The sequence below is a fragment of the Cetorhinus maximus genome, chromosome 10, assembly GCF_964194155.1.
Source record: "Cetorhinus maximus chromosome 10, sCetMax3.hap1.1, whole genome shotgun sequence".
In the NCBI taxonomy this organism is placed as follows: Eukaryota; Metazoa; Chordata; class Chondrichthyes; order Lamniformes; family Cetorhinidae; genus Cetorhinus; species Cetorhinus maximus.
The window spans coordinates 85,149,958-85,163,981 of record NC_135888.1 but is presented as its reverse complement, the minus strand read 5'-3'; the positions used below and the strand labels follow the sequence as shown (position 1 = coordinate 85,163,981).

Genomic DNA, 14,024 nt, shown 5'->3' with positions numbered 1-14,024 from the left:
GCAAGGAAGAAATTGTGACCCTTTATAAAGCACCAGTTTGGCCTCACCTGGAGGATTGTGCCCAATTGTCCAATTCTGAGCAACACACTTCAGGAAGGATGTGCAGACTGTAGAAAGGGTGAAGAAAAGATTTACGGCAATAGAATCATAGAACAGTTACAACACAATAAGATGATTCTAGGGACAAGAATAGATTGGAGATGTTGGGCCTATTCTCCTTGGAGAAGAGTTGGTTGAGAGGAGATTTGGTAGAAATGCTCAACATTGAGGGGTCTGGACAGAATAAATAGGGAGACACTGTTCCCGTTTGCAGAAGGATTGAGAGCCAGAGCGCATCAAATTAAGTTGAATAACAAAACCAAAGGTTATCAGAGGCAATACTTTTGTATGCAGCAAATGGTTAGGATCTGGAATGCATTGCTGGAGAGTGTGGTGGAGGCAGATTCAACCATGGATTTCAAAAGGGAACTTAATAATTATCTGAAGAAAAAAATGTACAGGACTATGGTGTAAAGATGTGAGAATGGGACTAGATCAGTTCTTGTAGAGAGCTGGCATGGACATGATCAGCCAAATGTCGTCTCCTGTGCTGTAACCATTCTATGATTTTATATCCTATACCTCTGTGCACTTGTATATTAATATGGTGTCAATGTATCATAACCATAAATTGTAGACATCTCTTAATTAGATGCATATTATGGATTGCAATGTGCTTGAGAAATGTTTAGTTATGAGGAGAGATTGGATAGACTGGGGTTATTTTCCATGGAGCAGAGGAGATTGAGGGGGGACTGATTGAGGTGTATAAAATTATGAGGGCCATAGATAGGGTAGACAGGAAGGAACTTTTCCACTTGGTGAAGGGATCAATAACCAGAGGGCATAGATCTAAGGTAAGGGGCAGGAAGTTTAGAGGGAATGTGAGGAAGAATTTTTTTCACCCAGCGGGCGGTGAGAATCTGGAACTCACTGCCTGAAAGGGTGGTAGAGGCAGAAACCCTCATTACATTTAAGAAGTATTTGGATGTGCACTTGCGATGCCATGGCATACAAGGCTATGGGCCTAGTGCTGGAAAATGGGATTAGAATAATTAGGTACTTGTCTGACCGGCGCAGACTCGATGGGCCGAAGGTCCTTTTTCTGTGCTGTAGACCTCTATGACCCTATGATTAAAATTGTGTTGTAATTAATCTGGGGTATTTAGAGTGTGTATACTAGCTAATTACTCTATGCTAGTGAAATATAAACTGTTTTTGTGTATTTAATACCAGGTTTCATCGATGCCAGCTTTTTAATACTATTAAAAAAAATGCCTGATTTGGAACAGCTGTATGGGTTGCATCCTCGACACTTAGAACGACGGCGAGTAAGAGGGCATGTTGCATTCAGCATTCCTGGTGTACTTGAAGCTTTGCAAGCCTGCCCAAATCTATTGGCAAGTAAAAATAAGCTTCCAACAAGCGATATAGTTCAGCTAGTTAAAGATTAATTACATATCACACAAGCAATAACAATTTTTTAAACTTGGTATACAGAGAGCAAAAATCGGGTTTAATAATAAATTGATATTTATAATCTGCATGGAATAGAGAAAAATGGCACAGATTGTTGATGTTTGCAGTTGCTAACTATAGGTAATGTGGCTATTGTTACCATATAGTCTTGATTATTAGAATTTCCCTTATGCTGTATTGAATTCCGTTCTAAATCAGCTCACTTTTCTTAAGCCTTGTTAAATATCGCAAGGTGCTAAACAGTCTAGCCTCATTATAACATTCCCTCCAATTTAAATATGCAATGTCTACGTGTATTTGTATTGCTGGCTGATTTCCATAAAGTACTCTGTATACCCCTACTGTACACTCTCATTTGGGAGGAAGCTAAACCAGTTGCCATCACAATTGTGATGGCAAAATTACTGGTTGAGTTAATAGATCTCGGCCACAGACTGATATAAACTGCATCGTGAAACTAGTGTTTTCTGATAGGCTAATCACATGCACTTCCTTCTCTGTTAACAGGATTGCCAAGTAAAGACTAATGCCTGTAGCAAAATAGTGAGAATACTTAACGCAATGGAAAAATCAAAACATTACAACAACGATGTACTATTGCAGCCAGTTCCCATGAATCTAGTATTATTCTCAATGTATCTAGCTGCCTTTTCTGCGTTAGTTAATGGTACAGTAGTTAAGCATTGGAAATAATATGGCAAGCTCCTGAACCAAGATTGTATAATATTTGCAGATTTCATTATTTAGAATTAAAAACATAAAATGCTGGAAATACTGAGCAAGCCGGGCAGCATCTGAAAGGTCATTGACCTGAAACATGAACCCTGTTTCTCTCTGCCACAGATATTGCTTGACCTGCTGAGTATTTTCAGCATTTTTAAAATTTCGGATTTCCTGCATCTATTGCATTTTGTTTTTGTTTTATCATTCAAAGATGTATTCTGACTTGTTTTATATTGTAACTTGGATTCCAGGATCCAGCTCCCAACTTATGCTGCTTAGCAGCAGACCTAAATAAAGCTGTCAGAATTCCAATTAAAAGAATGGTAACCTGAAAACAGCTTATGATGAGGCTTCACTGTTTTAGTTTGTGCTTACTGCTGTTGTAGTGGCAAATATTTTGAGAAACTATGTGAAGGTAAATCTCAAAAATAGGTGCTGAAGATTGGTTTGAGATTTCAATAGTAAGTAGGTGAGGGAGTAATTTACTAAACCCTAGTAAATTACCCTCTAACATTAGCGAGGGAGTAATTTACTTCTTAGGTTCAAAATAAACCCTGCTAGATTAGTTGGAATCAAAAAAATACTAGAAGAAATTCCATTTCCCCACAGTAGAATGCCCTGAATGACCTTTCCAGAAATTTGCTGAAAATTGCATAAATTTACGTCAACTGAATTATATAATTTACCATCAAGTGTTTTAGATTTGTGACTGTTCAGAGCTATGCAAATCTAAGTGAACTTATTGTATGTAGTGTGTTCTTTGGCTGTTAATTATATTATGAAATTCTTGTTTACTCAGTATCTTTGTTTTGTTTTTGACTTTGGTAGGGTGTAGAAACTTCCCATTTAGAATTAGTAGAAGCCATCTGGAATTACATGCCACAGGTCCACATCTTGGGAAAGTTTCGAAATCGTAATGGTGCTTTCCCAATCCCTCCAGAAAACAAACTAACAATTCCAGTAGGAGTCAAGATACAAACACTTCACCTAGTTGGTAAGCAGTTTTTTATGCATGTGGTTTTCAGTGAAGAAAAAAGGATTTGTTTTAAAATCTGTTGGCTGAAACATTCCTGTAAATTTGAATTAATTTATTTTAAATTTCTTTCTTTTTAGGAGTAAATGTTCCTGAAATCCCTTGTGTCCCAATGTTAAGACACCTGTATTTGCAATGGGTCCGACTAACCAAACCTCAGCCTTTTAAAGACTTTCTCTGTGTCAGTTTACGCACTTTTGTAATGCGGAATTGTGCAGGTATAAAGGAAGAGTAATTTCATTATCGATGTTCTACTGTACAGAAAATGGTTATTTCTTTAGAACATTTTTTCCAAGTTGCATAAAGTGCACTCTTGTTATTATAAGCCATAGATAATTAGTAATAAAGCATGATTTGTGCTTACAGTATAAAGAAAATGTTTTTGAAATTTAAAAAAAATCCATTTGCTGTGTTGCATTTTGTAGGTCCCACCAATTCCTTAAAGTATGTTCCATTAGTGACTGGGCTAGCTTCAGCAAGGAACTTAGAACATCTTGAACTAGTTCGAGTACCTTTTCTTGGAGGACTGATTCAACATGTAGTTGAGGACAGCTCAAGATCAGGTATGTGACTTGACATTATGCCTAAAAATAGGTTAATGTGACAAAAGTTTTGATTTTGTGGCTTTTAAAAAAGAAAGTAATTGTGCTTTGGTTGTTTATCAGCTAGTTAAAACTAAAGTGTTGCATTAAGCCTATTCTTACAGAATGTCACAAGTTTGTTATAGTTTCCCTGGTAACAGGAAGTCGGGGGAACATTTGTGGGATATAAAAAGGGCTGTTGTGTTCATGTGAATAATTAGAAAATTTCATGACATTGTCAGGCTTATGATTTGAGAAGAAATGGGTTGATGTTCTTGAGAAACTGTAGGCCTGCAATTCAACTTTGGTAGTAATGCAAAATGGGTGGTAGTGGATTGATTGCCTGTTATACACCCTTTTTCCATTTTTCTTTCTATTCGAGTAGCATGTTTAATGAATGGCTGATTTGCTACCCAATCCTTTTTTGCACCTTTGCTAAGTTGAATTCCACTTTTTATGTAAGGAAAAGAATTACAACAGATTTCTTTTAAGCTCTTTAAGATTGCAATCTTGTACTTTTCTCCACTGGTGAGTTAGTTAAGACTGCAATAAATAGACAGCATATTAATGGTAGATTATCTTTTGTTCTCTATTTAATTAATAAATTCACTTTGTGTAATAAACTTTAAATGAGGTCTGATGTGATACTCTGCAGCTCTCGAAGATTGAAATGAGATTTTGTGGAGGCATAAGATAGTCCAGTACCTAAAAGCAATTACTCAGCAGGATTTGCTGTCCATTTACCCAGGTGCGTTATCAAAATAACTTGCATAGATCTCAGGTTAAGGATAGGCAATCTCCAAAGGTACAAGCTGATGGATTTGCCCATGAGAGTGGTATGAGAGCTGGAATGATCTGGGGTAAAATGGTTAGAAAAGACCTAATTAAAAAAAATATAAATAGCTGAGTCAATGCTTATGCTGCTACAGAAATGCACCTCTTTAAAAAATATATTCTTCTTGATATAGGTGGTTTCCGAAATCTACATACTATTGTGTTTGGAGCATGCAAAAATGCACTAGAAGTGGACCTTGGCTACCTCATTATCACTGCTGCACGTAGGTGAGTTTATGCAACATATGCCATAAATGACTTAGTAGGGATAAGGTGCACCTATAGAGGACAGTGCCATAACATACAAGATCATAACAGAATGTAAGTTATCTCAAATCCCATTTCCTAAACAGAATTTAAAGATGTAACAAATGCATCTTGGATATTAAGAGAAAGGAAAAATTCCAAGTGATTGTGAAAAATGTGACTTGTGTGAGCTATGTTGCCAATAATTTATTCTTATTTCAGTGCTGTTCTGTTGTTTGTTCTACATGTGATGATTTTTAATAATGTTATTTACTACAAAGTAATGATTTAATTGGCACATCATTCCACCAAGTTGGAAAATTTATGAAGTTGCATAAGATTTGATCTTATGGAATTTGTATTGAAGTTTCATAAGTTAATTTCCTGCACAATATTATAAAAATAACCTTTTTAAGGTAAGAAACATCGGCAATACAGTTACTTTGTGACAGTACAGAACAGGATAGATCCTTGGGTAGTAAACAGGCAAAGAAAAAACAAAAGCTGAAAGCCTATTTCAAGTGATAGAAGGACAAAGAGATTGAAAAGCCTTGTAGAGTTAGTACAAGAGGGGATAAGACGTTCCTGTAAATTCATTGTTTCTAATAGTGACACTTGGGAAGCAAAGTTTAGCTTGAGCCTTCTTTGCTGGAAGTCTAACTTGATAAATTTTAGGAATCAGGCACTGCTAACAACATAATATCATAGAAATTATAGTTACAGAATAAAGCTATTTGACCAGTTGTTCTGGTGCTAGCAATCCACTGGTGCTTTGTATTATAATGTTTCCTTTTCTTTGCCTGCCCCCTTTTAATACCACCTTCAATTGTTTATCCAGTTAATTTTTATATATACCCCACTGTGTTATCAGTGCCACTTGGGAGTAATTCATTTGCATTGTAATGATCTTTTACATGAAAAAGAATTGAAACCTGTTTGCCCACACCTCATGCTTCTAATACTGATTCATCACTTGAGTGGAAACATCTTTCACTATTTGGCTCTGATTTGTCACTCTGCTTGTGACACATCTATTATTGGAAGACCAGAAGCTTTCTCCATTTAAATATTGGGAAGACCGAAGTCATTGGGCAGAATTTTGCCCTTGGCGTGTGGGATCAGTGGGGGTGGTCCGGAAGCCGACCGCCACCCGTGATCGATAGCGCACCGCAATTTCACGCTAGCGGGCCAGTTAAGGCCCGCCCAGTGTAATACGCGAGCAGCAGCGCTGAGCGCTGCCTGTGCAGGCGGGGGAAGGAGGGTGAGCAGGCCTAGCGCGAACTTCACGCATGCGCGCGAATGAGCGCTGAGAAATCTCCCTGAGGCACAGAGCTGCCCTCATGTGACTGTCACATGAGCAGGAACATGTTTTTAATTAAAAATTAAAGTTTATGTTTCATTTGTATTTGCTTTTGGAAACCTCATTCCGCTCGTGGATGAGGTTTCCAAAAAAATGCAGAGGCCGCTTGGCCTTTTTGTCTGCCCATCAACTTTTAGGTTGAATGGGCAGTGAAAAATTCAGGACAGTTGATTACTTAATGGCCTTAATAGGCCTTTTAATTGTCGGCGGGCACGCTGCCGGCTCTGGCGTGCGCCTGCCAAATAAACCATCACGCGACTACATGCTGACGTCGGCACGCTCGGCTGACGTCAACACGTAGTTAATCTCCTCCCAAGGCTAGGCCAGTTTCTATGGACCTAGAAGGTAGGGATGTTGACATATGGGAGGGGCCACTCCCACATCCACATCATGTAGAGCTAAAATGGTGCAGCCTGCTTTGTCTCTATAGCTGTGTTTAAATGCAGTGAGCACCCTTGTCAGGTCTCGCTGTTCTACATTTAGATGGTGAATATAGGACAGAATTTAGCTCTTGTTGGGTGAGCTCAGCTGGGCTGGTGAGTGAGGGCGGTCAGGAAGCTAACCGCTGCCCACGATTGAGGCTGGAAGGCGATTTCACGCTGGTGGACCAATTAAGGCCCACCCAGCGTGAAACGCGAGGGGCAGTGCTCAGCACTGCTTGTGGGGGGAGAGGGTGAGTGCGAACTTCGTATATGCGCGCAAGTGCACACTTCAGAATCTCTGAGGCACAGAGCTGCCTCAGGGAGATGAAGAGTTTTTAAAAAAACTATATATAAAGAATTGAAAAATGTAATAAAACGTCCCCTCATGTAACTGTTAATTAAATTTTAAAACTTTTATTTTTATTTGCTTTGGGAAACCTCATCCTGCCCGTGGATAAGGTTTCCAAAAAATTGCAAAGGCCACTTGGTCTTTTCGCCTGCAAAAAATGTAACTTAATTGATTCTTTAATGGCCTTAACCGACCTTTTAATTGTGCCGGCCACCGAAATATCACCCGACTGCGCGTTGACATCAGGGTGCTTGCCCAACATCAACGCGCGTCATTTCACGCTCGAGCGGATCGGGCATTCGCCCGCCCGCCTAGTTGAAAATCTTATCCATGGTGTCCAATTTTGCTAGAATTTCTGTGTTTGCTGGCCAGACAGTCAGGGATTTAATGTGGACCTCGACCACGTCTCCCTCCAATTTGTTCCTCTCATCCTCCGGCTTTGTTGTTATTGGACCAATCGTTACCTGCTTGTCCCCTTCTTGGCTGTAATATTATTTTATCGTGTTGACATGACACAGCCTTAGCTTTTTCCTGTGGTCTAGGATATCAGTTAGGTAGTTTACCTCCTCAAGCTTTTTTTCTACTCTGTATGGGCCACTGAACTGGGCATTTAGGGGCTCACCCTGTATTGGTAGGAATACGAGTGCATAGCCTCCCGACTGAAAGGTTCATGTTTCTTTTCATTGCTGTTTGGGAGATTTTTTAAGTGTTCTCGTGCCACATTACAGGCTCTCGTGAGTCGCTCAGGGAATACTGTTACGTAGTCTAACATGGGGACTTCCTCCTTCTGTTTGAAAAGTCTCCCTTTGATTTGTTGCATAGGACCTCTCACTTGTTGTCCGTAAACAAATTCAAACAGGGTAAAACCGGTGGACTCATTGGGGGAGTCTCTGGTAGCGAACAGATGGAAACCTAGTCCTTTATCCCAGTCATGGTGGTATTGGTGGCAGTATGCCCTGATCCTTGTTTTTAGGGTCTGGTGGTACCGTTCTTGAGTTCCCTGTGACTGCAGATGATAACCTGAGGACTTCAGCTGGGTCAGACCCAGGTTACCCATGACTTCTTGGAATATTCGGGACATAAAATTTGAGCCCTGATCTGACTGGATCTCAATGGGCATTCCATACCGTGGTGGTAAAGAATTGTGTTGATTCCCCCATCACTATTTTAGCAGATATGGTTCTCAGGGAACAGCCTCTGGAAAGCGGGAAGCCACATCCCTGATGGTAAGAATACACTGGTAGCCCCGTTCTATTTTGGGCAGGGCCCCACACAGTCCACTAGCACTTTGAATGGTTCTCCGAAAGCTGGCACGGGAATCGTAGATGCAGATTTTATTGCAGGCTGGGGTTTTCCCACAACCTGACAGGTGTGGCAGGTTCTGCAAAACCATACTACATCCTTGTGGAGGTGTGGCCACTATAAATGCTGGCTGATGTATGCTTGGGTTTTCCGTATACCAACATGCCCAGCCATCAGGATTTTGTTTGCTAGCCTTGATATTTTCCCTCGGTGGGTATACTACTTGGTGGATCACTGTCCATTCCTTGTTTGTGGGTCTGTGAGGGGGCCTCCACTTCACCTTATTTTTCATATAGTTGCATTCAGGGATTGCCTCTGCCTCAGCTTCAGTTTGGGCAGCCTGAGTTAACTCTTTTAACAACAGGTCGGCTTGCTGAGCTGCAACCAGGGAAGACCTACATATTATAAAAGCAAAATACTGCGGATATTGGAAATCTAGAGCAAAAACAAAAATACCTGGAAAAACTCTGCAGGTCTGACAGCATCTGCAGAGAGGAATACAGTTGACGTTTCGAGTCCGTATGACCCTTCAACAGAACTAAGGTAAAAGAAAGTTCTGATGAAGGGTCATAGGACTCGAAACGTCAACTGTATTCCTCTCTGCAGATGCTGTCAGACCTGCTGAGCTTTTCCAAGACCTACATAATTACCTCCTTAGGTCCCCTAGACTCCCGAGAAAGGTCTCAGATAACCAGGCAGTAGGGTCACCTGTATGCAACGCCACTTTAGCCTCCTCTGACAGAGTCTGTCTGGCCAAAGACCGGTTACCACACAGTTAGGGAAGTGCCAGGCACCTTCTCTTGCAGCTGTTCTGAGTCCCTGATGTTGGTCAACTTCTCTGAGATAACTGGGGATGCTATCACTTCTGATCCCACCAGGTCATTGCCGAGGAGCAGGTCAACTCCATCCACAGGCAATCTGGGAATGACTCCCACAATCACCGGTCCTGACAAAAGACTGCACTCCAGGTGCACCTGATATAAGGGATGGGCATGTACCCTCCTTCAATACCCTTTACCAACACCTGGGCACTTACTGCACTCTCTGGTAGAAAAGTCTTCCCAGCAATAGAGTTCAGCTGGCCCCTGTATCCCTCAGTGTCGTTATAGGCTTACTCACCTTGCTCTGGGGAAATGTGGCCACTCTTCCGTCTGCTACAAAATCCTTGTAAGTCAAGGACCTACCTGCAATCACTAGTGTGTCTACAGGGATTTGCTGCCACAGTCAGAACCGTAAGCTCAGGTCTGCTATGCTCTCTGTCTGACACCCATTTTCTGCCCAAGTTTGTGTGCCCCAACAAATCCTACGGGTTTTTCCCGTAACCCCCAGTAATCAACACAGAGATGTCCTGCTTTGTGCTGTTAGAACACATGGGCTCCTTTGCCTCACTCCTCTTCTCAGCACCATCCTTTCTGGCCTGAGGAGGGCCCCCTACATTTCCAGCTGTTACTTCTCACACAAGGATGCTCAGTTTCCTATCACTCTCCCACCTTCTATCCTTCTCAGTTGGCTGGGGGTGACTAGGGAAGGGTTTCCTTTAGGATGAGGGTTTGTGGACAAGCTCATTAGCATCAGCTAGGGTTGCTGGCCTCTGTTACTCTCTATTCCGCTGTGAGTTCTTATCGTGAAGGGTATGGAGATTTTGAACTCCTCGAGGAGAATTATTTCACGAAGGCTTTCATAGGTGGCCTCAATTTTAGTGCCTGGACTCACCGATCAAATGCGAGTTGCCTAAGCCATTCGACTTCCAGTACGTCTGGTCAGGTCGTTTCTGAGAGTACGAAATTTCTGATGGTACACCTCATGGAACAAATGGGACATTTTGGGGTGCCATAAAGGAGAGGACACACTGATTACCAAATTTCAAAATGACCCAGATACTGGATGCAAGCATCAGTGCAATGGAAAGATTAAAGACAGGCAGAATGAGGATGAAAGCATCTTTAGCAGATCTAGCTATCACAGCAGGAAACAGAATTGGAATAGAAATAATAGGCAAATACATACCAAAAATGCCTAAAGAACAGTTAATAGGTGCTTCAGGAGTGACTGGAAATATCATTATGGAGTGAAAGCAGGGTTCTCAAAATGATAAATGACAGTAATGAAGATAATGAGGAATCTGAACGAATTATACTGGCCACAAGAAATTTTAGTCCTGTGATGAATGTGTTGGTCGCAGACTCCTCTGTGCAGTGCTGGATAGCATTTACACTTCAGTATGTGGAACAGATTGGTTAATATGTTACCTTGATCATTAAGTTGTGAGGATCGACACAAGGTTAAAGAATATATAACTACTATTTCCTTTAAATTTGGTGATGACATCACATTGAGATCACTAAAGAGAGTTGTAATTTCATGTAAAATAGCTGGATTAAGTCACTTTCTGAGTACTGATGTAGTCTCTAGTGCAAAACCTATGTTGTTGAGTAAATCTATGAAAAAGCATAAGTGAAACTTGACATGGAGCATGATAAGGCAACTATTTCTGGAAAGTCAGTAGATTTGTAGTTTACCCATTCAGGACATTTACTGTATCCCCTTAACAAAACCTGCTGTTTTTCATCAGTGTGTTAGACAAGTATTAATGGCATCAGGTAATAAGAATCAGAGGGAAAAAACATTTGTCTTAAAAATTGCACTGGAATTTCCTTGCGCTACATGTCAAACATCTTGCTAAAAATTGCAGGTTGATGAGGAGCACACAAGGCTAATAGAAGAGAAGTGTGAAATCATTGCCACATTCTATTGTAAGCTTTCCATTAGCATGTGACTTTAACAAGTTAGTTGCCATGGATCTAAAGGTATGGGACAATTAAATATTTTCATTCTTCATTTTGTAGACCTGGTGACTAGATTATCTACAATTTTTTTCACCATAATACTTATTAAAGACAAAAGAGTTATTACGGACAAAAATTTGGAAAAATGAATAGGGAGCAGACTTAATTACCAGCTGAGTTCCTGACTAATAATGGGGGACTCACACTTCCTCCTACCTCTCCCTGGACCATGACCCCACCACAGAACATCAAGCCATTGTTTCCAGGACTGTCACTGACCTCATCTCCTCTGGAGATCTTCCTCCCACAGCTTCCAACTTGATAGTCGCCCAACCTCGGACGGCCCGCTTCTACCTCCTACCCAAAATCCACAAACAGAACTGTCCTGGCAGACCGATCGTGTCAGCCTGTTCCTGCCCCACGGAACTCATTTCTCGTTATCTTGACTCCCTTCTCTTTCCCCTTGTCCAGTCCATTCCCACCTACATCCGTGATTCCTCTGACACCTTACGTCACATCAACAATTTCCAGTTCCCTGGCCCCAACCGCTTCCTCTTCACCATGGATGTCCAATCCCTCTACACCTCCATCCCTCACCAGGATGGTCTGAGGGCCCTTAGCTTCTTCCTTGAACAGAGGCCCGAACAATCCCCATCCACCACTACTCTCCTCCGTCTGGCTGAACTTGTTCTCACACTGAACAATTTCTCCTTTAACTCCTCTCACTTCCTCCAAATAAAAGGTGTGGCTATGGGTACCCGCATGGGCCCCAGCTATGCCTGTCTCTTTATGGGGTATGTGGAACATTCCTTGTTCCAGTCCTACTCTGGCCCCCTCCCACAACTCTTTCTCCGGTACATCGATGATTACTTCGGTGCTGCTTCATGCTCTCGTCGGGACCTGGAAAAATTTATTAATTTTGCTTCCAATCTCCACCCCTCCATCATTTTCACATGGTCCATCTCTGACACTTCTCTTCCCTTCCTTGACCTCTCTGTCTCAATTTCTGATGATAGACTGTCCACCAATATCCATTACAAGCCTACCGACTCCCACAGCTACCTCGACTACAGCTCCTCACACCCCGCTTCCTGTAAAGACTCCATCCCATTCTCTCAGTTCCTTCGCCTCCGTCGCATCTGTTCTGATGACGCTACCTTCAAAAACAGCTCCTCTGACATGTCCTCCTTCTTCCTTAACTGAGGTTTTCCATCCACGGTCGTTGACAGGGCCTCAACCGTGTCCGGCCCATATCCCGCGCATCCTCCCTCACGCCTTCTCCTCCTTCCCAGAAACATGATAGGGTCCCCCTTGTCCTCACTTATCACCCCACCAGCCTCCGCATTCAAAGGATCATCCTCCGCCATTTCCGCCAACTCCAGCATGATGCCATCACCAAACACATCTTCCCTTCACCCCCCCTGACGGCATTCCGTAGGGATCGTTCCCTCCGGGACACCCTGGTCCACTCCTCCATCACCCCCTACTCCTCAACCCCCACCTATGGCACCTCCCCATGCCCACGCAGAAGATGCAACACCTGCCCCTTCACTTCCTCTCTCCTCACCGTCCAAGGGCCCAAACACTCCTTTCAAGTGAAGCAGCATTTCACTTGCATTTCCCCTAACCTAGTCTACTGCATTCGTTGCTCCCAATGCGGTCTCCTCTACATTGAAGAGACCAAACGCAAACTGGGCGACCGTTTTGCAGAACACCTTTGGTCTGTCCGCAAGAAAGACCCAAACCTCCCTGTCGCTTGCCATTTTAACACTCCACCCTGTTCTCTTGCCCACATGTCTGTCCTTGGCTTGCTGCATTGTTCCAGTGAAGCCCAACGCAAACTGGAGGAACAGCACCTCATCTTCCGACTAGGCACTTTACAGCCTTCCGGGCTGAATATTGAATTCAACAACTTTAGATCTTAAACTCCCCCTCCCTCCATCCCCACCCCGTTTCTCCCCCCTCCCCTTTTTTTTCAATAATTTGTATAGATTCTTCTTTCCCCACCTATTTCCATTATTTTTAAATCTAAAACTAAAACCTTGTTAGTCTTTCCACCCCACCCCCACTAGAGCTGTACTTTGAGTGTCCTGTCTTCCATTCTTAATTAGCACTTTTCTTAGACAAATATCACCACCTTCAACACCTCTTTGATCCTTTTTTCTGTGACATCTTTTGATTATCTGCTCCTATCACTGCTTGCTTATCTCCACAATCACCACACCCTCAACTTCTCTCTCCCCCCGCCCCCCCACCTTAAACCAGCTTATATTTCTCCTTTCTCCTAACTATGCTTCAGTTCTGCCGAAGGGTCGTGAAGGCTCAAAACGTTAACTGATTTCTTCTCCACCGATGCTGCCAGACCTGCTGAGTTTTTCCTGGTAATTCTGTTTTTGTTTTGGATTTCCAGCATCCGCAGTAGCTTTTAGCTTTTTGTTTTTAAATCAACAATCTGATTTAGAGAGTGCTACTCCCATCCTGGTTAATCATAGTAGGTCATCTAAGATTATATATCTCAAGAAGAGACAAAGCAATTGCAAAGCTTGATAGTTCATTTGATTGGGCAGTCAGACTGGACCAAATACTCTATACCCTCTCTAAAGCCCTCCTAAAGTGTGCTCCCTGGAATTGGTCAAATTTTGGGGCCTAATCTATGTGTTATATAGGTTTAGATTAATTTATTTGCTTTTGTACTCTATGCCTGTGTTTACAAATCCAAGGACCCTTCTTTAACAGCCTTTTAAACTTTTCCTGCCACCTTTAAAGCCTTATGTACATATACCCCCAGGTGTCTCAGTTCCTGTACTTGCTTTTAAAATTGTACTACAATCGAATATGCTTTATCCATACATTAGAAAACTGAACAACAA

At 42.1% G+C, this 14,024-nt stretch overlaps 1 protein-coding gene across 4 annotated transcripts in view; it reads left to right on the top strand.

The window, feature by feature from the left end:
- Nucleotides 1–14,024, top strand: part of fbxo38 (F-box protein 38) — an 89,081-nt gene that overhangs the window by 14,467 nt on the left and 60,590 nt on the right. For all 4 annotated transcript variants that reach the window (XM_078550719.1, XM_078550722.1, XM_078550718.1 and 1 more), the window contains exons 4-8: nt 1,276–1,439; nt 3,070–3,235; nt 3,355–3,492; nt 3,700–3,837; nt 4,824–4,917. In XM_078550719.1, coding sequence (XP_078406845.1) covers nt 1,276–1,439; nt 3,070–3,235; nt 3,355–3,492; nt 3,700–3,837; nt 4,824–4,917 — 700 coding nt within the window. The remainder of the gene's footprint in view (nt 1–1,275; nt 1,440–3,069; nt 3,236–3,354; nt 3,493–3,699; nt 3,838–4,823; nt 4,918–14,024) is intronic.